General features: G+C 40.5%; 1 protein-coding gene across 1 annotated transcript in view; it reads left to right on the top strand.

The window, feature by feature from the left end:
- The window catches only part of LOC150090433 (uncharacterized), a 562,729-nt gene that overhangs the window by 134,821 nt on the left and 401,757 nt on the right, over positions 1-26,151 (top strand). Inside the window, exon 71 of the mRNA XM_090389881.1 lies at positions 19,662-19,937. Coding sequence (XP_090246007.1) covers positions 19,662-19,937 — 276 coding nt within the window. The remainder of the gene's footprint in view (positions 1-19,661; positions 19,938-26,151) is intronic.

Genomic DNA, 26,151 nt, shown 5'->3' with positions numbered 1-26,151 from the left:
GTGATAAACAGCAGAGCAGTTGTTTAGTGTTCTAAAGGCAGAGGAGTTAGCGAAATCATCTTGCAAATTCAGAAAGAACTTCAGCATTCTTGATGTGCCCGCAGTCACATCCCATTTATACTAGTCATACTTGATATTTTCTAACACGTTACTACTTTTCTCTTCATTAATATGAACAGAAAAGTGTGGACATGTATATGTTGTAGCTTATGTTGGACAGCTCCTAAACATTAGTTTAAGTCACATATGGGCAACCCCCCCACGGGCCGTATCCGGTCTCTACTTTTTTTGATCCGGCCCTAATCTATTTCAGCGAAGTTTGTCTGATTCATGGTGGGAGAAAACATGGTGTGTTCTACTAACTCACATTAAGCTGACGTCATATGACTTGCGCAAAACACACCATGTTTGCTCCCACCAAGGTCTCTTTCTCACTTTGACTAGCGACGTGTGTGAACCTGTTACAACGTGTCAGTTCGGTGCTTGTATTGATGTTGTGTTCTGTTCAGTGCCTGCGGTGCAGAAGACAGTTTGTTTGATAGTTCTGAATATCGCTTATAAATTTGGGACAATGTCAGGGGTTATGTCATAAAAAAGAAAAGTAGATTCAGAGAATCGTCAATTTCAAGACAACTGGACGGAGGATTATTCTGAATAAAGGATTTCCTGTATGTTTTCTGTGTAAGGAATCCGTATCTGTCAACAAAGAATATAACTTGAAGAAGAGACACTTTACTTCAAGACATGCGGATCACCAAACAATTGATGGACGACTACGAAAAGATGAAATATAGAAGTTGAAGAAGAACTTGGATACCCAGCAGCAAATGTTCAACAACCAAAGAACGCAGCACCACAGCATTGCCAAAGCCAGCTTTGTGGTAAGCGAAAAAATCGCTAAGCATTCTAAATCATTTGGTGAAGGAAAATTTATCAAAGAATGTCTGCTGGGTGTTGCAAGAATAATGTCCTAAAAAGACTTCGAGAATATTCGTTTGTCGAGACGTACTGTTGTCCGATGGATAGAAATTATGGCTGATTATGATCAAAAAAAGTTTAAAAGAGAAGATTGCTAGATTGAAAGCATTTCAATTGCTTTGGATGACAGCACCGATGCCTCCGATACAGCACAACTAGCAATATTTCTTTGAGGAGTTGATGCGGATTTCAACATCACAGAAGAATTATTGGCGCTTCGGCCGTTAAAAGGAGCAGCTATCGTTGAAGGTATATTTGAAACAGTCTTCGAGAGATTTGTACTTAAATGGAGTTCACTATCTGGCATATGCACTGATGGAGCTCCTGTAATGGCTGGTGCACTGAAGGGATTTATTGGAATAGTTCATGAAAGAGCAACAGAACTACAGATCCATCAGGAAAATTTAACAAATTTTCACTGCATCACACTGGGAAAAGATCCTTGGGGCTTACCGTACAAACTACTTATCAATAAGCTACATCCAACAACCCCATTAGCATCAATAGTAAAGCCTGACACAACGGAAACACTCTCCTGGAGTGCAACTATGGACACCATATTAGATGAAATTATATACCAAGATATAACTGTACCAGAAAACCTGGAACAGACAAACATTAGGATTCAGCACCTGACATATACTGCAGTGGCAGAAGAGGCACCGTTTTCAGAACAGGAAATAGAAGCTGCGATCACATCTTTAAAGGATGGTAAAAGCCCTGGAATAGACCTGATTGAGGTCTCCATAATAAAAAGGGTATGGAAAACCTGCCCAGATATGCTGAGAAACCTTTATAACTCCTGTCTTGTAGCTGGCACCTTCCCTACAGCTTGGAAAACAGCCAACCTGAAAATTATATTAAAGTCCCCAGAAAACCGACAAACCAGGCCACGTCATATCGACCAATAGCACTGTTACCCTTCCTTGGGAAAGTGCTGGAAAAACTCCTGGCCCAAAGACTCAGAAACTACTATAACTCAAAGGCACTAAATTCAAACGGGCAACTAGGCTTCACTCCACACAAGTGCACCACAGATGCAATTAACCTTATGCTAACAACAATTAAAAATTATAACCACAAATATGTCCTCGGCCTCTTCGTGGACTTCAAAGGGGCATTCGATACACTATGGTGGCCGAGTGCCCTTGCGAGGTTCCGAGAGGCTGGGGTATCAGCTCCAATCTACAAGCTTATGGACAGTTACTTTCAAGACCGGCGCGCAGTAGTCTCCTCGGGCTGTTGCTCAGTTATGCGAAAGATAACAAGAGGATGCCCGCAGGGTTCAGTCCTGGGACCCCTGTGCTGGAATATGGTGCTGGACGGGTGGCTAAATCTACCACATGGAGAGATTATACCCATCGCATACGCGGACGATCTCGCCCTGGTAATCCCAGGAAACTCACGCAAGGAACTCGAGGATAAAACAAACACAATCCTGCAGGAACTTTACACATGGAGCAATACGCATAAGTTGATAATATCAATACCAAAGACCAAGCAAATCCTTCTCAAAGGCCACCTCGACCTCAATAGACCACCAAATATTAAATTAGAAGGTCAAAGAATTGAACTAGTGCGTCAGCATAAATACCTGGGCATCTGGATAGATGACAAGCTATCCTTTCTGCCACACATCAGGCATATCGTCAAATCAATCAGGAAAATAGCAGGATGGCTCATTAACATCACAAAAGCCATATGGGGAATTAAATCCTCCACACTAAGCCTATACTACTCCTGCTTGTACATTCCCATTGTCTGCTATGGAGCCGGGGCCTGGGGTTACAGAGCACTGAACTCGGCTTGCAAAAAATACTTATTGCAGTCACAAAGAGTCTTTCTCCTGGCAACCTGCAGAGCATGCAGGACAATTTCTACTGAGGCCCTCCAGGTACTGTGCGGGAGACCACCCGTATACTTTGATGTAATCTACCACTACCTGGCACACAACCAACGGCTAGGCATACAGGCTACGCTGGGAGGAATTGCCAACGACACCAACCAAAGTATAAAAGAAAACAAAGCAAGAATTTATAGGGACATAGGCACAAAATGGCAGGATATCTGGCAAACAACAACTAAGGGAAGAGACACCTTCACCTTCTTCCCACAAATATATCTGCGAGACAAATCCAGGAACTGGTGGACACCAAGCATGCATACTACTTTTCTAATCACAGGACATGGTAGTCTCAACTCCAAACTCCACAAATTAGGCCTAACTCTCTCCCCCCTTTGTCAATGCGGCGAAGAAGAAACAGTGAAACACCTCATACTTGACTGTTACCTCTACACAGATCTGAGACATCCCCCTGCTATTGGGGACTAACGTAACTAACGCTGGAGAATTCCCACAACTGATAGCTGGGGCAGAATCGCTCAAACTTCTTTCAGCTTTTGCAGGAAAATTATTCAGGCGAAGGGCGGCCCTCCAGCAGGAAGCACAGAGAGACAGTAGGTAAATGGGAAAATGAAAAGAAGGAATGAAGTGGAAGGGACTCAACAGAACAAGAAAATAGGAAGTAACGCAGAACGGAAGCACAATTATACTGAACTGAATAAGAAGCAAAAGTAAGGACTCAAGAACAAGACATCCCACAGCTTAGGAGCAGCGGAGCACACATAACTGTGATGTAGCTTCCTTGAAATTAGTGACTAACACTGATCATGCCCTAAAGAACTAGGTCGATGTCATAGGCCACATAGTGTCTTCAGTATGTGCGTTTTTTTTTTTTTTTTTTTTTTTATTTATTAGTGAGGACCCTACCTTCATAGGACAGGACCGAGATCTACGAGAAGCTGAGCAATCGAGAATTTCACTTGGTTATAGCCCTACAGGACTGGGTCGAAGCCACTGGCAATAATCATGTTTCCCGTTAACTACCCTGCCACACTGGCTTGTCCGTCCTTCTACTCGCAAAACACACAATGAACTCATCTCCACACACTCTAGGACAGGATTGAGCCCTGCAAGAATGTGTGTCTTGAATGCGGTGCTTCCCCTCAAGATGAAATTAAACCCTGTAGGACGAGCAAAGATAACTGTGAACTGTATAGCTATGATAATTATAAGATATTCTTAACTACCTTAGAACTGTTAAGTTGCTGTTGCGGTAGCGCTGTGGTTAAGGACACTGGTTGTGTCTTCGGCCGTAGTGTTGTTGCGACAGTGGCTGTTTTGCCAAGTATTTATATTGTCAACTGTAAAATTGTAGTAATTACTAACTTAGAAGTGTTCACTTTTGTTCAGGTTTGCTGTGGCTCCGGGGGTGCCGCGGTTGTGGTGCACTGGTTTGTGTCTGTCGCCGCGGCTCCGTCGTGGCTGCCGCAGGTGCATGGAATTGATTGTTACGCCGTGCCCTCTTCTGGCAGGATGGGCCCCTACTAGGGCCAATATTTGGTATAGATCATTGGACAACCTAAACATTGAACATGCTAAACTCACTAGAAACACCCACCACTTTACTGCTCCCCTTAACTAAATCTAAATTCATCCACACGCTATGTTTTAATCTCCTGACGAAACTTAACTTATTTTAAATTATTACCATATTGTATGTAAAACACACTAGAAACATTCACTCCATTAATTGATCCCCACTCAACTAAACCAACTCTATCCACGCTTGATGATTTACTCTTTTATTGCTATATTTATCTCTATTTTAATATTATTGTATAAACATATAGAGGTTCAAGAACCTCCTTTTGTGAAAACCAGACTCCCTGGAGCGCCTCCACGTGGCTAGGGACGGGAGTCAGGACGCAAGATATATCTGTTCTTGCCTCCTGGCTGCAAAGTCTCCAGGTGCCGGCATACAACACTCAACAAAACAAACACTCAAACAAAAACCTCCCCATACACACACTCGCCGGCTTAAAAAAAACCTACAAGAATCATTGCGGCAATAGGGGAAACCCTGGAGGCTGCAGTAAACAAAAATACTTTGAATACTTTGAATACTTTGCATCATCCACCAACAAAATCTCTTGCAAAGTCGATTAAATTCACAAATGTTATGGAAGGTGTAGTATCCAGTATTAACTTTATTAAGTCACGTGCACTTAATCACCGCCAATTTAAGCAGTATTTGGCAGACCTATTTTCGGATTATGAAGAAGTGTCTTATTATTGTGAAGTGAGGTGGTTGAGTAAAGGTAAAATGTTAAAACGATTTTATGATCTGAGACAAGACATTGCAGATTTTTATGGACATAAAGGAAACACAATTAACCAAGTAAAAGATGATGAGTGGGTGTGTGGTTTAGCGTTTCTTATAAATGTCACCGGATACCTAAACGAACTGAATCTCAAATTGCAAAAACGAGGACAATTGGTTCATGAACTGCATGGACACGCAGTTCAAAGCTTTTTGTAATAAACTAAGATTGTTGGAAAGTCAGATAAGAGCTAAAAATTGTTATCATTTTCCTATTCTAGCAACTCATAAAAATATCCCTTATAATTGTTATGGAGAAGAACTGAAGGCACTAATAGAGCAATTTGATACAAGGTTTGCCGACTTCCAAAACAAAGACTCCACATTCGCTATATTTGCTCGTCCGATGGATGCTGATGTAAATAATGTGCCAGAAAAATTAGATGGACCTTATTGAGCTTCAGGCGGATTTAGTTTGTTTTATTTTTTTATGTTATAAATATAATTTTTTGAAAGTTTGTTTCTTTAATAATTAGTAAATTTCATAATGGTTATTACAAGATCCGCCTTGAACACTTTATCAGAGGGTACCATGAGTCTTACGGAAATAGCCGGTGGCGATTTCCGGGTGAGTCATGATTTTATCCTTTGCAGAACCTGTGGCATGTATTCCAAGATCGGCCTAGTGGATAATCATAGCTCACTTGGAGATTCTTTTCTTTGTCACCGTTGTAAGGAGTGCACCGATCTTAAGTTACAATTTGGTGCATTGCTAGAACAATTTGAGTCACAGAAAAACGGGTGCTTGACCTCGAGAATAATGTAACTGGGAGCTCGTCAGAGACTCAAGACTCTAGCAACCTACTAAGTGATGCACTCCCGATTCGGGCCCCAGAACAGAATAACCAAATGCGAAGGACTTAGTTCTATTAGTTGACTCCATTGTCAGGGAAACGGAAATATTTTTTGAAATAAGGATAGGTGGATTAGAACCAGGGTATATCTGCCGGGAGCAACTACTAATGATGTCACCAACAGACTGTCAGATTTTAAGGGGATGGGGAGAGAATATTATTATTCATGTGGGGACTAATGACATTAAGCATACACGATCTGACGATTTGTTAGACAAATATAGGACCATGCTGAAGAAATGTCGCGAGTTAGGTCACAATGTCAATATGTCTGCAATTCTGCCAAAGCAAGATAGGAGGGATTCTATGCTGAAACCCTTGCTGATTAACTCAAGACTTAAAGGACTCTGCAAGGCTTTGGGGGGTTATTTCTATCAGCTTGGCTCGCACTTGTAGGTAGAAGGAATCTGTTTTGTAGAGACAGGATATATTTAAACAAAGGTGGTGCAAACGATTTTTCCAGTATTATTGATGATACTTTAAAGGTTCAGTGAAACTGCTAGTTTAGGGGGACAAAGGTAATATAGATACGCGTTTATCTGATAGTATTGGTCAAATTAATTCTTGCAGATACGTCAAGAGTATTTGTTTGTTACCGCAACAGAACATACACTGTGCTGCCACTTTATTACAAATGGTTTGTCGCACAACGTTGCAAGTCACATGACCACAGTTGTAGATATAAATGCAGCAGACCAACCTTTCTAATATCAGTTAAGCGTACAAACTGTAGCAAGAATAGGGAAAAGGAGTGATCTAACGGACTTCGAGCGTGGCATGGTAGTAGGAGCAAGACGTGCTGGACAAAACAACTCTGAAACGCAGTTCTCCTGAACTTTTCACGCACAACAGTTTCAAGGGTGTATCGAGAACAGTGAAACGAACAGAAAACATCCTCTCAACGGCACTCCTGTGGAAGAAAATCGCTTGTTGATGAGAGAGGTCAGAGGAGGAAGGCTAGAATTGTGAAAGCAAACAGACAGGCCACAATGTCGCATATCACGTCAGAATGCAACCTCGGTGCGCAGAACAAAATATCGCAACGGACCACTAGTCGCACTTGGTCACAAAATCCTTTGTCGAGTGCTGGTGTTGCTGTGCCCACAGGAGGCGTGCTCTCATGGTCTGACGAGTCGAAGTTCCTGGTGCATCATGTTGATGGAAAGCTCAGAATTTGGCAAAAACAACCTGAATCCATGGACCCGTCATGTCTGACAACTACTGTGCAAGATGGTGGGGGCAGTTTGTTTGTTATTTGGTTTTTAGGAGCATTAGCAACTAAGGCCATATTGCTCCGGTGGGGACATGTGGGGAATGTTTTCTTGGCACACGTTGGGTCCATTGATACCCATAGATTCACACCTGAATGCCACAACGTACCTAAACATCGTTGCTGACCAAGTGCATCCGTTCACGTTGACAGTTTATCCTCAGTTAGATGGTTACTTCCAGCAAGATAATGCGCCGGTGCACAAAGCCCGAATCACTATGGAATGGTTCCAGAAACATGACATAGACTTTTCTTTGCTGCAGTGGCCTGCTCAGTCCCTGGATCTCAATCCTATTGAAAATCTTTGGGATGAGCTGGAAACGGCTGTTCGCTGCAGGCCTACACCTCGGTCGAATATCTTGGAACTGCGTGACACATTCATGTCTGCATGGTACTCCATTCCTGCACAACGTTTTCAGTATCTTCTTCAATCTATGCCTAGACGAATTGAGGCCGTTTTGAAGGCAAAAGGAGGCCACTTTATTAGATACACCTACCTAGTAGGTTTATCTAATAAAGTGGCAGCACAGTGTAGCAAGATGTTCTGAGGACAAAAGTGTTTAAAATGAACGGATAGAAAATGCCAGGGAAGCGAGCATAAATAACTTTAAGAGATGTGCCAAGGTAGTTAACTATAAAAGAACATTAAGTCTTAATTGTTTATAAAGTAATGTCATAGTGTCGTCAATAAAATGAGTGAATTAAATGCTGGTTAGGACAAGTAACGCTGACATAATAGGGCTTACAGAAACGTGGTGCCACCCGGAGATAAGGGATGACGAGTTTCAGTGTGGTATGTATAATGTATTTAGGAAGGACAGGAAAGATAGAAGGGACGATGGGGTCACGCTTCCTATCAAAAGTAGCCTGAGCGCGACGAAGGCTTTCCTGGATTCAGACGTTTCGCATGCTAATATAGAATCTGTATGGTGTGACATAGTTGGAAGCAAAGGTATAATGACAGTGGGAGTAATCTACGGGCCAGGTGATTGTGAAGATTATGACAAAAGCCTCTACATGCAAATGGAACGGGCAAGTAAGCGTCAATGTCTTATTATGGGTGATTTCAATTTGCCTCTAATTGATTGGAGCAAATGGGAAGGAAACTCCACATGGGAGACAAAATTTTTATATCAACTAGATGATTGTTATTTGTGTCAACATGTCAGGGACAGTACTAGGGAAAATAATACTCTAGACCTCATCATCACCCATGAAAGCGATGACATAATAGGTCTGGCAGTACAGGAACCAGTAGCAGGAAGTAATCACGGAGTTCTACGGTGGGTGATGAAGAGAGAGGTCATCATCAGCCATTTTCAATCCACCGCAGGATGAAGGCCTCTCCAGCAACTTTCCAGTTCCTTCTGTTTTGAGCACTGGCCATCCATTTACTACTCAAAAACTCATGAATTTCATCTATCCATCTCCGCCTTTGTCTTCCAGGTTTTCTTCTAGCTCCTCTTGGGTACCATTCTGTTATTTTCTTAGTCCATCTGTCATCATGTCTTCGAACTATGTGTCCTGCCCAAGACCATTTTAGTTCTTTAGTTTTGATAAGAATGTCCTTTACTTGAGTTTGCTGCCTAATCCATGTGTTTCTCTTCTTATCTAACAGTCTGATTCCCAATATAATTCGTTCCATTCTTCGCTGTGTAGTTCTTAGCTTCTCTTCCATTCTTTTGGTGAGTGCCCAAGTTTCACTTCCATAAGTCATGGTGGGGAGTATACATTGATTCATTATTTTACGTTTCAGACAAACTGGGATATTGCTCTTCAGTATGTGACTATATTTCCTGAATGCTATCCATCCAAAATTTATTCTTCTCTTGACTTCCAGCCATTTATCATTATTACAGCTAATAACTTGTCCCAGATAAGTATATGACTCCACCTTTTCAATTACTGCTCCTTCAATCATTATTTCCCTTTCAGTGGCATACTTGTTCATCATTACTTTTGTTTTAGCCATATTCATCTTTAGTCCAAAATCCTTACTAACTGTGCATAACTGATTAAGATTTTCCTCTAATTCTTTGGGATCGTGGCTTATGACCACAATGTCATCTGCAAATCGTAAATGGTTTAGGTACTCTCCGTTCACATTGACTCCTTTCTGCGACCAGTCTAATCTTCTGAAAGTTTCCTCAAGGGCAGCAGTAAACAGCTTCGGAGATATTGTGTCTCCTTGTCGAACTCCTTTCTCGATTTTAAATTTGCTACTGTCTTTGTCTAGTCTAATAAAGGATGTAGCACTCTCACATATTTTCTTCAAAATCATAATATATGGAGTATCTATGCCTTGTCTTTCTAGTGCCCGAAACATTGCCTTATGTTGTATGGAGTCAAATGCCTTTTCATAATCCACAAATGCCAGGCATAATGGTGTTTTATATTCATTTGCTTTCTCCATTAGCTGTGATATTACGTGAAGGTGATCCATAGTTGAGAATCCTGTCCTAAAGCCAGCTTGCTCTTTCGGTTGATTCTCATCAAGTATTCTTTCTAATCTGTTAATAATGACCCTTGTGAACAACTTGTAGGTATGGGATAACAAGCTAATTGGTCTATAATTTCCAATTTCTGATTTATCTCCTTTCTTATGCAGCAAAACTATGATTGCATTATTCCACTGTTTAGGCATCACACCTTTTCTAATGCACTTTGTGAAGAGCCTTGCCAGTTTTTGTGTTATGTCTCTTCCTCCCAATTTTAACAACTGTACAGTAACTTCATCTTCCCCCGGGGCTTTCCGATTCTTCATTTTCTTCAATGCATGTTCTACCTCATCAGGAAGAATATCGGGTATGTCGTATGTGTTGCTACTTTGCAATCCATCTTCCCCACTGCTGGTATCATTCCCTCGCTCCTTGTATAATTCTCTATAGTAGTCTTCTGCTATTTGAATTATGCCTTCTCTACTGTTTATAAGTACACCATCGCTATTCTTCAGTTTCAGTATCATTTGTCTTTCTGTATTACTGCTCATGGCTGCTGATTTAAATCCTTTGTTTTCCCTTAATGCTTGTTCTACTTTTCTTGTGTTAAACCTTCTTATGTCCTCTCTGAGTCTCTTTCTAATGGCTTTGCATAACTCAGTATACTCAATTTTCTCCCTGTCAGTGTTTTTCTTGCTCTTCATTTGTCGTCTTTGGTTCATCATGACAAGTGTTTCTTGACTAATTTTTTCTTCTTTGGAGTTCTGTTTCCCTATAGGTTTCTTTGGCTTTATCACTTTCAGAAAGTTGTAATATTCCTCGTCGATATCTTGGTCCTGAGCAGTCTGCAGAAGCTCAAACTTGTTCTTAAGTTCCAGTACATACTGCTTTTTCTCCTCCTCTGTTATTTCAAAGACCTTTGTATTATTTACTCGAGTCAGTTTTTTCCTTTCCTTTCCTACATCTATATCAAGTGTACATCTTACCATTCTGTGATCACTTCCAACATTTACCTTATTCAGGACGGTAACATCATTCACAATATATCTTCTGTTAGTGAGGATGAAGTCGATTTCATTAGTTGTTAATCCATTTGGACTCTTCCATGTCCACTTTCTGTTCACCCTTTTCTTGAAAAAAGTGTTCATTACTGACATTCCTTGAGATTCTGCAAATTCCACAAGTCTTTCACCTCTTTTATTTCTTTCACCAATTCCAAAATTTCCTATAGTTCCTCTTTATGCGCTGTTTTGCCTTTTTCCAACCTTAGCATTGAAGTCCCCCATAATAATAGTGTAGTGGGTTTTCTGCTCATCTAGAAGACTCTCAATTTCAGTGTACATTTCTTCAACCTCTTCATCATCATGGCTCGATGTTGGTGCATAAATCATTATAATCTTTAGCTTGTACCTCTTAGAAATCTTGAGTATTAGTCTTGACACCCTTAGTGATGTACTTTTGAATTCCAAAATGTTGTTTTTAAAATCTTTATGGACCAGAAACCCAACTCCACCTTCACTCCTTTCACTGTTTCCATTGGTGTACAGCAGATTTCCACTTGATAAACTTATAAGTGATTCATTTCTTCTTCTTGTTTTAGCCAAACCGATGATATTCCAATTCACATCTTCTAATTCCTTTTCCAGCTCTAATATCCTGTCTTCACCGATGAGTGATCGTACGTTATAACAGGCCAAGTTCAATTTCCGTGCATGGCAGCCTGGTCGTACCCAGAGATTCTTAGCACCCTCTGCTTCCACTCTGATCCTCTCGCTGCCGTAAGAGGGAGAGTGAAAGCTGCTGGGGACTGAGGGCCATTTGTATTGTTGTGCTCTCATTGCTGGAGGGTTTGGTCTTTTCCTCTTCACGCTGACCAGGCGTCTTGAAGAGAACCACTCTACACGTTCGTTGCCACCTAAGTGACGTAACAGGGCTTACCATCGAGAAGGTGTGCATGAGTGGATTTTAGGGAGGCAGGCCAACCGGACTTCTCCTAAATCTTCTGTAATAGAGAGATATTGGATCCATCAGTGTTTTAGGCTGAGTGTCTGATAACACACAGGATACCTGTTCCCCTCTAAGCCCCTGAAGAGAGAGGTAGCAGTAGTTAAAGGCAAAGGAATGGGTTGTAATTTCAGGAAAGGAAATTACAATGCCTTAAGGTGCTACATGGCCTCTATTAACTGGGTAGATATCTCACAGAGAGCGAATACAATTGAATTATGGTATACCTTTAAAACATTAATCACAGAAGCATTGAATACTTATATACCATTAAAAAAATACTCCACGAGGAGGATTCCTAGTTGGATGAATAATGAAGTTGCCAATTTACTTGAGTAGAAAAAGACGGCATTGAAAAGTTAAAGAGAAATAAGAAGTACTCAAACTTATAACACTACAAATTGATCTGAAATCATGCCACAGAAAAGGTTAGGCTGGAAAAGAAAGCAAAGGGGGGGGGATAAGGAATTCTTCACATATATAAATGAGAGGAAGAGAAGGATAAACCAGATCGGACCCTTATGAAATAGACGTGGGATAGTATTAGATACTCCAGCTGAAGTTGCAGATGAACGCAACAGTTACTTTGCATCGATAATTACAGAAGAAAAACCCTTCATGTCAATGAGAAATTCTGAGAGGGAAGTTGAAAAATATGTAATTAATTATTTGGAAATTTCACATGTTTATTTAATGAAAAAACTTTCGAGCCTACAGGCCAGTAAAGCTCATGGGTTGATTGCATATACCCTATAATCTTTAGGGAGGCAGCAAGTGAGTGCATTGAACCATTGAGGATAATTATGAGAGCATCACTGAACTCGAGAGTGATTCCGTTGGAATAAAAAAATTGCCTGTATCTCCAATACATAAGGACGGTTCTAAGAGTGAAAAGGGGAAATTACCAACCGGTTAGTCTAACTTCAATAGTATGGAAAATAATTTCATGGAGACTATGATCAGGGGTGGAATTCTGGATCACTTAGATAGAAATGGAATTCTGAAGCATGGTTTTGTAAAGGAAAAACCATGTTTAACTAATCTGGTTAGCTATTTTGACAGGGTCGCCCAAGAGCTGGACTTAGGGAATAATTTCGACGTTGTTTATTTGTATTTCAGAAAAGCATTTGACTCAGTCCCACATGAGCAGTTACTTTATAAGCTAGAACAGGTTGGAATCGCAGGGAACATCCTTAGATGGATAGCAGGGTGGCTTCAGGGCAGGAGGCAGAGGGTTGTGATAAACGGTTATTCCTCATATTGGGTTGATGTAAGAAGTGGAGTTCCCCAAGGATCAGTATTAGGACCATTGTTGTTTTTAAATTTGATAAATGACATCAATGAAGGGATAAAGGGCGTGATATCTAAATTTGCAGATGATGTAAAGATTGGTAGAGTAGTTCATGATTGCTGCCAAGCAGAATGACTTGGATAGACTTCAGAGAAAGTCAGAAAAATTGCAGCTAGGCTTTAATCCAGAAAAGTGTAAATTATTGCACCTGGGAACAGTAACCCAAAAATAACTTATACACGGAGTTGAATTAAAGCCGGTATGAGGTATATTGAGGGTCTAGCGGCTCCTGGGATTTCTCCCATCTCCTCGAATGTTCTATGTATCGGTGACAGTACCCTGTCAAAGCCAGAGATTTAGAAGTGTGTGGGTCATTTTATTATTATTATTATTATTTTAGGGTTGCCCGTAATTAAATACATTAACCTGTATTTGTGTCTGTAAATTGCGTATGTTCTATGGTCGATTTGCCTGTTTTGCTGGACGAAAAAACCCCAGTTACTGGGGAGAAAAACCTTGCTATCTACGCCTGAGACCGACTAACTCAGCCAGGTAGTGAAAAAAGCCCATTAAAGTTCCTCGCGTCATCGACGGGATTCGAACCCAGGCCTTTTCTACCCGGTGTGGGGAGGACGGTGACGATACCACTGTGCTACACGCGCAGACAGACTGTGGGTCATGAGTAGTGTTATATGTTGTGCCCATTGTTTATCCGGCTTATTGGCACCCAGGCCCCTAATGGAACCGGACGTTGCCCATACCTCGCCACGTGGAGGCTATCCGGGTGTTATCAGTGAGTCAATTGTACTCTGGCAGGTCCTGCCACTTACTTTCCTGGGATTTTAGTGGCTAGGACCTAAAATAAAATTGGAACGACCGCGGTTGATTTTAGTTCACTTACATTAAAGCGCTAATATGGGGTTTGACGCTGAAGGTTTTCTGAAGTGCCTAAAAGGTTGGGCGAAATTTTTTTTGGTGTATTTTAAATTTGGACGTGTAGGGCTATACACTGTGCAAGAGAAACTGATGGGAGGGAAGAGTGAAGACTGGGGGTGAAATAGGAAGAAGAGGGTCCATAGGGTAGGTGACCCCCAATTATTCAGTGAGGCATGCCCATGCCCCACCAGAGGAAAGGAGTGGTGTGGCAGGGAAGAGAGGAGACAACAAGCCTTCACCTCCCCCCCCTTCCGGGTGTGGGAGTAAAAGGATTGCACTGCACGAGAGAGTGCAGAGCCTTGAGCCAATATGGCTTCGTCAAGGCAGCAACTTGGAGTTTCTATATCTTCGTCGGTCTTCTGTCATCGGTAGCCTTTAGTATCCAGATTAAAGTCGGTAAGTGTAAGTGTGTGTTGTTGTCTTACGGCACCAGGGGTTTCCCCCATCTCCGCGTTGCTTTCATTGTGGTGAACCAGTTCACTGGGAAATGCCAGAGATTTAAAAGTGTGTGGGAATTGTTCATGTGTTGTGTTCTGTACCGTTGTTCATCTGGTCATTTAGCCGTTGTACCCCTATTGAGGCCCAACGTTGTCCCACTTACGCCCCGTGGAGGCAGACCAGGAACCCAGTAGCTGTAGATTCACTCTGGCAGGTCCTGCCGCTTAATTTCCTGGGATTTCGGCGGCTAGGACCTTAAAAAATAAATAAATAAAATAAATAAATAAATAAATAAATAAAAAAAATAATAATAATAATAAACAAATAAAAAAAAATATATATATATAAGTAAATAAAAAATCTGCGCTGGGGTAATGTCGCTTTGGTTTGCTAGGCCGAGTTTTGGGCGTAAGGTAATTTTATCATATTAAGTTTTTGACGTGTGGGGCTTTCGCTATGATGAAGGTAGAGAGGGGAGGGAGACCGAAGATTGGGGGGGAAAGACAGAAATATGGGGCCAATAGAGTAGATAGCCCCAGTTTTCAGTGGGGCATGCCGGTAGTGGAGGAAAGGGACTTGGGTATTACGATACGGTCAGATATGAAGTTCTTCGAGCATTGTAGACTGGTTGCAAGGAGGGTCTGCGCGGTAGCACAGTGGTATCGTCACCGTCCTCCCCACACTGGGTGGAAAAGGCCCGGTTTCGAATCCCGTCGATGACGCGAGGAACTTTAATGGGCTTTTTTCACTACCTGGCTGAGTTAGTCAGTCTTAGGCGTAGATAGCAAGGTTCCCCCCCTCACCCAGAAACTGGGGTTTTTCGTCCAGAAACAGAAAAATCGACCTGCGAACACACGCAATTAACAGACATAAGACACAGCACGGTAGATGAATTTAATTATTCGGGTGGCCTAAATATAATAGTTTTTTCGTTGCGAGGAGGGCTCATGGTGTTCTATCGATGATTATCGAACAATTGATAGTAGAGATAAGGACGTCATAATCCCATTATATAAGACTTTTGTTAGGCCACACTTGGAATACTGTGTTCAAGTATGGAGACCGCACCTAAAGAAAGACATTGTTCTTCTTGAAAGGGTCCAAAGACGGGTAACTTGCGTGATGAGATCGGTAAAAGGGCGTCCATATGAGGAAAGAATTCGAATATGTGGGTTGCAGAGCTTGGAAACTAGGCACCTTAGAGGAGACTTGATTGAGGTGCTTAAGGCTCTGAGAGGCATAAGCAAAATTAATAAGGACGAAATTTTTAGTTATAAATGATTCTGGAACTAGGGACCTAATTTAGAATTACGGGGGAGTTGTTTAGAGTGAATTGCAGGAAGTTTTGGTTTAGCCAGCGAGTTATAAATTACTGGAATAAGTTACTTACGTGGGTGGTAGAGGCTGACAGTCTGGGGATAATCAAAGGTCAGCTGGATATTACCTAAGGGGGGAGGGAAATGCATAGGTTGTCCTTTTCTCGTATTAATTTTTATTTTTTATTTTATTTAAAATTTTCTTCTTATTATTATTAATTTGTTTTTATTCTTATTATTTTATTTTATGTATTTTTTGTTATTTTATTTATTTATTTATTTATTTTATTTATTTTGTTTTGCTGGGGCAATAAGTCATAGGCTTCCTTGCACCATATAGCCATTACTAATACTAAATACTAATACTAAAGTCCACCGTGATGATTCATAACTCTGTAAAATGGGCAGAAATTATAACAATACTACGTGCAGTGTTTCTCTTTTTGTGCTGTTTAGTTGTTTCTGGCCATTTTGCGACCCTGAGGCAGTGATCACCAGGAAAGGCACTTCCCAGTACCAGGAAGATTACAGACAGGTTTATATCTACCATAGGCTTCTGTGTCACCATTTATATGCATCCCATGCATTTTTATTCTCTGCCTTGAGTCTGATTAGTTCATCTGGCATCCATTCAGTCCCAAATCTTGCATTTCTTACAAGGTTTAAGTAAGAAACAGTAAACAGTAATTGTAAACAGTATTTCTTAGTTAATATGAAAAGCCTAGTAGCTTCCAAGAGTAATTCATTGAATGCTTCCCGTTTAGAATTTGCTGTTGGTAACATCATCAGTTGGTCTATGCTATACAGTGGTTCCACTGTATAGAATTTAAAATCTGACTGAAAAAACCACTGTAGTCACAAATCATACCAGAAGATTTTCATCCAGAGTGTGGAGCGTGGAGTGCATGGTCCAACCTCGATACTACTGAATGTAAAAACCCTTACCTTTACCCCTGATGGTAATTACATCTTTGAGTAAATCCCACATGAGTATACTGTATTGTGATCACTGCCGCCTAGTGGTTCCTTTATCTGCAGATTCTTAATGCATGAATAATCACACAGATTATTATTAGCCATATGGTGCAAGGAAGCCTGAAGTTTATGCTGCACCAGCCAAATTTTTTTTCCCTGAGTTACCCTGAGAGAGAGAGAGAGAGAGAGAGAGAGAGAGAGAGAGAGAGAGAGAGAGAGAGAGAGAGAGAGAGAGAGAGAGAGAGAGAGAGAGAGAGAGAGAGAGAATCACAAAGGAAGAGAAGAATGATGGTATCCAGCTCAGGACCCTAGGTGTGCCAAACCCATACTCACCAAATGTGAGCTCCTGGGGTTAATGGAGTAATATTATTGATCTGATAATTAGATCAAGAGTATTATTCCCTCTGGTTGCTTATCGAACATGCTGCTGTAGAAAAGAATCCTTTATACTTCGAGTTATGCAGCATAGTACATCATCGATGATGTAGTCATAATTCAATAATCCCTGAGTATATTTAACCTCAGGGGTTCACATCTAATGAGTATGGGCTTGGCACACCCAGGGTCCTCAGTCCTCGGTGATTCCCTTCTACTACTACTACTACTACTACTCTCTCTCTCTCTCTCTCTCTCTCTCTCTCTCTCTCTCTCTCTCTCATAATAATGGTAATAATAATATGTATGAAAACCAGAGGTTCTTACACATCACAGTATGAGGATGCACTTACGTAGCATGAAAATGTCGCAAAAACATATCTTTAATTTCTGCCAAAATAATTACACTAGAGAAAGTAATGGTACCGTTGGATTCAATCACAAAATACCTATAAGAAACGGTTATATATAAACATAAACATAAATTTTGATATTTTTCGACTATATTGCTTTTTGGTAGGATCGCCGTCCACCCCACACAGTGTGGGAAAGAACTGAGTTCGAATCCCCTCGATGATGGGAGGAATTGGCCTTTTTCACAACGTGGCTGAGTTAGTCGGTCACAGGCAGGGGTAGCATGGTTGTTCTCCCGAAAATTGGGTGTTTCGTCTAGAAAACAGAAAATCAATCTCAGAACACGCGATTTACAGACAATATACACGACACAACATGACCTTAGTCGCCTAAAACCCAATAACAACAAAGACAGCAACAGTCACCTTTTGAGTATATAATGATATATTCGCTGCATGCTTACAATACAATACACATGAAAATATGTTAAAAAAGTATGTACGTTGCTTAAGTTTAGGAAGCCACTGAAGATGAATCCAGGAACTGTAAATCTATTGCGAAATTAATGCGAAATACCTAATTCTGTTTAAATGGAGTCACTGGTTAAAGACGCATTGCAGGATCATCTAGACAAGACTGCAGTAATTGTTAAGATAGAGCATGGGTTTGTTAAAGGGAGGTCTTGTCTGACCAATTTGATTGTATACTATGATATGGTCACAAAGGAACTGAATGTCAAAAATAATTTTGATATCATGTACTTGGATTTCAGGAAAGCTTTTGACACTGTTGCACATAGAAGACTGCTGTACAAATTGGAGAGGTATGGCATTAAGGGTAAGGTAAATTCAACCATCCCTTTATCCCATTGGACAAAGGGATGGGATGGTTCAGTGAGAGACGACAGAGAGTGGTAATCAATGGACACTGCTCTTCGTGGGCAAATGTTATTAGTGGAGTTCCCCAGGGTTGGGTGCTGGGTCCATTCTTGTTTTGTGAATTCATCAACATCAGGATTAATGTCCAAGTTTGTGGATGATACAAAGGTTGGCAGGGTTGTTAACGACAGTAAAGACAAGTGTGCTACTCCAACTGGATCTAGACAAGTTGGGCAAATGGGCGGAGAAGTGGCAACTGAAGTTTAACATTGACAAATGCAAAGTACTGCACATGGGTAGCAATAACCGAAGAGAAATATCAATTGTGTGGTATTATACTCAAGGAAGTGGAAAGTGAAAAAGACCTGGGGGTAATTGTACAGTAAAATATGAAGTTTGCTGAGCAGTGTAAACGGGTGCCAGGGTAGGTCATGGAGTTTTGCCAATAATATATAGGAATTTTGCTAGCATGGACATGGAGGTGATTATCCCGTTGTACAAGGCAATGGTCAGGCCACACATAAGGTATTGTGTACAGGTCTGGAGGCCTCATTTTAGGAAGGATGTAAAGTTGCTAGAACGAGTACAAAGAAGGGCAATTAATAAGGGCAATAATATGATGAGGGGAACAAAGGGGTGCTCTTATCAAGAAAGGCTTAAGTTCTGCAAATTGCAGCGACTAGAGAGTTCGCACATGCGAGATGATCGGATTGAGGCGTATAAGGCCTTGAATGGGTTGAGCAAGCTGAATGCTGATGGGATTCTTCCTCTTGCTCAGATTAAGAACCTGAGGGGGCATAGGTTCAAAGTGAGGAAAGACAGTTGTAGAACAGATCTGCTGAAATCTGCCTTTAGCCAGCGGGTTAAACATTGGTGGAACAGACTTCTATCTTTTGTTGTGGAAGTTGATAGCCTAAATAAATTAAGGCTGAGCTGGACAGGCATTTGGAACGAATGGAGGGGTAAAATGGAAGGATTTTTTCCCCTTTTGACTGATGCTGCATAAGCTTTCTTTCTTGCATCGTATGCGTCTACTAATGCTGGCGCCTCCGTAGCCAGGTGGGCAGGAGCAGCAGTGCGTAGCACAGGCTTCTTGATTAGACGGGGGTTCGAGCCCGTGCCCACCAAATACGGAGGATACGGAAAGGTCAGGGAATGACCACTGCATATCCCCCCAGAGCAATATGGCCTTAGTTGATAATGCTCCTAAAAACCAAATAACGAACGAACATCTACTAATGCTAATGTACTACCACTAATTTTAATAATCATTTGTTCCAGCTGTCATTCTCATGTTTCTTAAACTGATTTGATCAATTTTATTTTTATAGAAGATTTTCATCCACAGTGTGGAGCGTGGAGTGCATGGATCAACCTCGATATTCCTGACGATGACGGAAATGATTACGAAACATTTTCTTCGATCCCTGATTTCAAGAAAAATTGTCCACATTTGATGGCAGTCCAGTGCAGAGATGTTGAAACAGGGAAATCTCACAAAACCACGAATCAAAAACTGAGATATTCATGTACAAGCAAGGGACTCGTGTGCGAAAGCTCACAAAATCAAAAGTGCCGAGACTACGAAATTAGGGTGTTCTGTTTGTGTAAGTGTCTTCTTATTTTCTAACTAAACACTTACTTTTATAATTATTGAAAGATAACCTACTCTTGAATCGTTATCGGTTCGCAAGAAATAAATTAATTAATTTTCCGTTTATACTCCGGGAAGACCATACGGTCAGAGGTGTTCACAACACAGAGAGAATGCAACAAACAGCACAGTATTCGGCAGTCACGGGCTTTAACCCTAGTCGCTCAAGGCAAGTGCATAAGTACGTGCCTTGAGTGACCATGGTTCAAGCCCGTGACTGCCGAATACGGTGCCGTTTGTTGTATTCTCTCTGTGTTGTGGTCGTCATCGAACCGACATGTACATACTTCTGAGATATTCGTCACTACATGCTACGTTATTTATTTTAGAATTCTTGAAAATAAAGATGTTTGCTGTTTGTAAGTTCAAATGAAAATGAACCGCAGAGAGCAACTCACTCGAAATATACTCCGGGACGTTCACACAATCAGAGGAGTTCACAAGACAGAGAGAATACAAGTAACAGTACTGTATTCATATTTTACTAAAGGTAATACGACATCCCTCTCATTGCAGTAAATTGTGTGTGACTATGAATTATGCAAATATTTTGACCTATAAAAGTGATCGGCAGTTAGCTCACAATTTATTTCAAATGTGTTCGCCGAGCGATGGGCACACAAAGTGGAATGATAAACGGAAATTGCCGAAGAAGTGGGAGCCATCGGTGACAGTGAAACCCTGAGGTGATGGAATCGATGAGCTTTAAGATAGCTTCTAGAGACTGAACTCGCAGTTCCAAACTTCAAGTGGTCGCTTGCAGTCTGCGCGAGTAGCACAGTGGTATCATCACTGTCCTCCCCACACCCAGTGGAAAAGGCACGGGTTCGAATCCCATCGATGACGCCTGGAACTTTAATTAGCTTTTTTCACTCCGTGGCTGAGTTAGTCGATCTCAGGCGTAGATAGCAAGGTTTTTCTCCCCCAGAAATTGAGGTTTTTTCGTCTAGCAAAACAGGCAAATCGACCATAGAACACGCAATTTACAGACACAAATACGGGTTAATACATTCAATTACGGCAATCCTAAAATAATAATTTGATTTTTTTTTTTTTTTTTTGGTCGCTCACAGTTTGGAATTGGGAATACCCATAGTCAAACCTCTAACTATTTCTATGGCACGTATAAGACTGTCGGCCAAGAATTTTGAAGAGCTGCAATGCAACCCACGAATCCTTGACAACCAAAAAAAAAAAAAAAATGTGCATCATCGACCGGTGCAGGAAACAACGAGTCTGAACACAATGAATAAATGAAAACTGATTCTTCTGGCAACAATTCACAATATACATATGCTTTTCCAGTACAATGAATTTGGGAGACCAGTTACTACCTGATTGTGAAGTTGGAATCGAGATCTTTCTTCTGGTATGCATAAGATCCGATACATGAAACTATGAACGCTGAGTCCTACATTGATATTCTGAACAATTCTCAGTACTCTATGAGAATTGTTTCTTAAGTTTCTAGTCTTTCCTAGAAGGAAGCTGTATTTTTGTTGCATATATGTGTACGAGTGTTGCTTCTTATGTTAAGGCAGCTCCTGAAGTCTAGTTCAACTCCGCCGTGGTACACTGTGCTGGCACAGAACTCTCTATCAGTACAGTGTACCATGGCCAGAAATGCGTAGTGCTTTGTTTGTCTAGTGCAGGGGTGATGAATCTATGTCACGTGTGCTCGAAGGGGCACGCGTACAATTTTTTTGGGCATGTGGAATTCAGAGCGTCCCAAAAAAATTTCAAACCTCCAACATCACTCCAGAAACTTTGAGTCGTGACGTGCGCACGGCCCTTCTCTCTTTCAGGCATGCAATGACGTTACACCATTTAGTAAATAGCTGTATTCATGCAGTAATTTGTTTCTGAACCAGCCTACACTGATATTCTTTACAGATTTCGACTCGCATTTAAATGACTTTAACGCCAAATTACAGGACTCTGGTAAGACCCTTGATGTTATGTTCGATAACATAAAGGCATTTGAAATTAAGCTGTGAGTTTATAAATGCGATGTACAGTGAAAATTTTAAATATTTCCCAAACCTAAAAAGATACATCACTGATTTTGAAACTGATGAGAAAACAGACTGTCAGAGCCTTCAAATCTATGTCTGAACATCATTGAGTCAACTATTGAACAGTTTTCTTCAAGATTTGTCAAGTTCAAAGAATTGGAAGAAACTGCAAAATTCATTGTTTGAAGACAGTGTAAAACTAGCTGAACTGAACCTGAAAATGTTTCAGTGGATCGACCTGGATGATTTTGAGATGTGCAATTGATTGATTGATTTTTTAGAGCAGCCCAATTAAGAGGCAAACATTTATCGATCTCAGAGCTGATTTAAAAGATATTGAAAGAGAAAAATTTGTGACGGGATTAGCAAAGAAAACTGCAGAAAATGAGATATTAAAAGTTTGGAATTCCATTCCTGAAACTTTTATCTGTTTAAAAAAATCACCCAACAGAATTACTAACAATTTTCACGCAACATATTCTTGTGACCACTCCAACCACTCCTGAAAATGTCCATAACGTTCATAACATGTGATGGATGATTGGCGAGTGACTGTTCAAGAAACAGTGCAGGCTACAGACTCTCAACTAAAAGGGCGCAACAGATTTTATTGAATGGATTAGCTATGACAAAGATTTCCGCATGACGCAAGATTTCACCGACTTTTGACTACAGAAACATCGACTGAAAACTTCATTTTCTCATTATCAAGCAGATGCTGAAAACTTTCTGGCGAGATATGAAACTACAGATGAAACATGGCGTCGTCACTACCGAACAGAATTAACTGAAATCAAAACAATGGAAATACGAGTCTCCACTTCCAAAATCTCAGGAAATTAGGTGGTAAGACCTGCCAGAGTACTATATAAAAATACTAGTGTACCTAACTTGCCTCCACGGGGCATGGTGTGGGAAACGGTGGGTCCCACTGGAGGCTAAACAGCTAAAAGGTCAGAAGAGCAATGTTTCATGACATTACACTTACAATATCCATACATTTTTAAATCTATGGCCTTAACAGTGTACTGAAACACAGGACAATGTATATATTAAAAAAAAAAAAGTCATTTTTAGGTCACCCGAATAATTAAATTCATCTGGTGTACTGTGTGTCTTATGTACGTTAATTGCACATGTTCTATGGTCGATTTGTCTGGTTTTTTTTTGGACGAAAAACCCGTTTCTAGGGGAGAAACTTTGTTATCCATGCCTGAGACTGACAAACTCGGCCACAGAGCGAAAAAAGCCCATTAAAGTTCCTCGCATCATCGACGGAATTCGAACCTGGGCCTTTTCCGCCCAGTGTGGGGAGGACAGTGATGATACCACTGTGCTGCCCATGCAGACGACAATGTATACTATGCAGAGATGGGGGGAACCCCTGGTGCCGTTATACCCTAAACACACTTTACACTTACACTTCTAAAGAAGACATTAAATATCGCCAAAAATTAATTTCGTTACAAAGCGTAATGCTCCTAACTATATTTAAGAGTTTGTAAACCAGTATCAAGTCTCGAAGGCATTGCTGGAGCTCTGCCCTTAGATCTCTACGTAGTATTTAGATCATTTTGTTATTTTTTTTTGAGAAAAGGCAAGCAATTTTCATTTATGGGTTTAACTAATAACTGCACAGAGAACATCAAAAAAGAGAGGAATTATATATTTAAGAAATTGTTAGATACAGGCGGGCCTCGATTAATGCGATTAATTCGTCCCGCGAGCGCATCGCGTTAATCGAATATCATAACCAATAGGAAAAATTATAATTGGTCCTTGATCTTCTGGAATGTCCATAAAGAATTTTAAAAATACCTTTTAAATAACTTTTTAACTGTATATAATGTAAAAGATAATGAAAATAATTATGGAATTAAATGTTTATTGCATAAAACAGCGGTTCTTAAACTGTGCGCCGCGGAATATTTTAAATTTTCGAGGGAAACACAGCGATACTCGACATCTGTCGGACACCGCGCGAACTACTAGCTCGAGGTAGTTCACAGTTTCAGCATTTCTTATTAAGTTGTTTGGACCTAACTACTAAACGAAACTGTTAGGTATTTCTTTTGGTCTGGGTGCGCCTTGAAAAAAATTACTGAGACATTAAAGGCACCGTGAACCGAGAAACTTTGGGAACCTCTGACATAAAATACACAATGAAGAAATTACTGTTTCGGAAATATTTGAACAGTGTTGACTTTCTCTTTTCATCAATCAATTTCCGATAGCCGACAACAATCTTCTCTGGGCCATGGCGAAATAAATATCGCGGAGAACCTCAACTTTTGTTTGAGGTTCTATGCGATACGAAAGATTTCATCTAGTTCTTTTACCGTTATCTCCTTCGCGGTAACATTTCCATCTGGCTCATTTAAAATTTTGAATTTTTAAATGCAAGTCTGCATTGACTTTATTAGCAGGAGACAAACACGCTTCTTCCGATGGTTGATGGAACACACCGAGGCGGGCAGCAGGCAAACGTTTGTTTATTGACCGTACGACTCGCGGTAAGCTTAACGCGCGATTCAAATCTTTTTCAACTATCGCATAAAAAAAAAAAAGATCGCGTTAACTGGAAATTTGCATCATGTAAAGTGAAAAGTGGTATCATTTTTCAAATAGCGTTAACTGAATATCGCGTTAATCGAATTCGCGTTATGCGAGACCTAGCTGTATATGGCAAGAACGTTGGAATCAAAGTACTGTACTACTGGTGAGGCTACCAGATTATTCTTTCCTTATATACTGTTTAATGTTGATAATAAAAAACATAATTGGTTCTATTTATTCATGGAAACTTCTTATTTAATGACAGGGCATGGGTCTTAAAATCATAAATTGTTCCAATTTGGGCTTGAGGATCAGCCTTATTGTCGGATTGAATCATGGGATCATGTGTTATATGATTGTCCACATGATCCCATATAACACATGGGATCATGGAGGACACGCCCACAGAAGAGTAAAGAAGATGAATAGGAATTACAGGGGAAGGGATATACAGGTCAGCAATTGGTCAGAGAGAAAAGGGTAGGAAATTTTGAAATTCAGAGTAAAGAGAGTTTTTTTAGTTTTTGGGCAGTGTGTGTAGGAAGACAGTCGTGTGGCAGAGTCGTTGTTGAGTTGGGTGGTGGTTAAAAGTTTTGGAGAGGAGGCCATAGTAATGGGAAGGAAATGTTCCTTGTGAGTAATTTATGTAAGTCTAAAGTTGGAGAAAGAATGTGTCCACATAGAAGAATGAAGATATAGCAGTAGCTAATGAATACAGAACAGTGAAAGAAACTGATGCAGTTCATAGTGAAGGAAAGGGAAGAACGCCCAAAGAAAATTCTAGAGGCAGGGTACTCAACTGAGCAGTGATGAGCGATTGGCTGACCCTAAAGTTTTCTCAGTGCCAGAGCAGTACACGGATGCAGCGCTGACCGATGATGATGCGAGGAAGAATCCTTATTCAACTCAGCAGAGCAGTGCCTACGGGAGAGCAAACCTCAGGTAGATTGATATATTCCAAGGATGAACAACCGCCCGCCAAGAGACTATGCCATTATGCAGATGGTTATGGCAGCCCAGAATAGGGAGAACACTCGGAAAACTGAGTAAGTGATAGTTAAGTACGGAAAAATCTTAAGTTAGTGAAGGAAGGACTCTAGAGGAAATACTTAATCTAAGGGAGAAAGCTAAACATAATTGCACCCATGGACACAGAGTTGTAGAGAAATTAAGAGTAGGACCTAAGGTAAAAGTTAATTAGTGGATAGAAGGGATACCTTGATATAATAGTAGATTTTGGGGGAATGACTAATTAGGTAACAAAGGATTGTAGTTGAATGTTAAATTATAGTGAATTGGGATTTATTAAGAATATAATTTAGTGTGATAGTAATTGTTTAAAATGGATAAAACACTGATTGAGTGCCTAGCTAATTAAAGAATCATTGGATTAGATATACGGGAAGATGGTTAATTACATTGGTTGAGTATGAATGATGAACAGATCTGTAGTTGAGGAAAGGATTTTCTAACTGAGATATATATGTGTACGTAATAATTTTGGAAAGGGGATATATATATATATATATATAGCTACTTGTAATTGTTTATTCTCATACTGAAAGCTACCTGTAGACCTACTAGGACAGTTAAGTA

This window comes from Mastigoproctus giganteus, chromosome 2, assembly GCF_048544385.1.
Source record: "Mastigoproctus giganteus isolate SK-2022 chromosome 2, ASM4854438v1, whole genome shotgun sequence".
Classification (NCBI taxonomy): Eukaryota; Metazoa; Arthropoda; class Arachnida; order Uropygi; family Thelyphonidae; genus Mastigoproctus; species Mastigoproctus giganteus.
The sequence above is the reverse complement of the archived record's forward strand: the minus strand, read 5'-3'. Positions and strand labels throughout refer to the sequence as shown.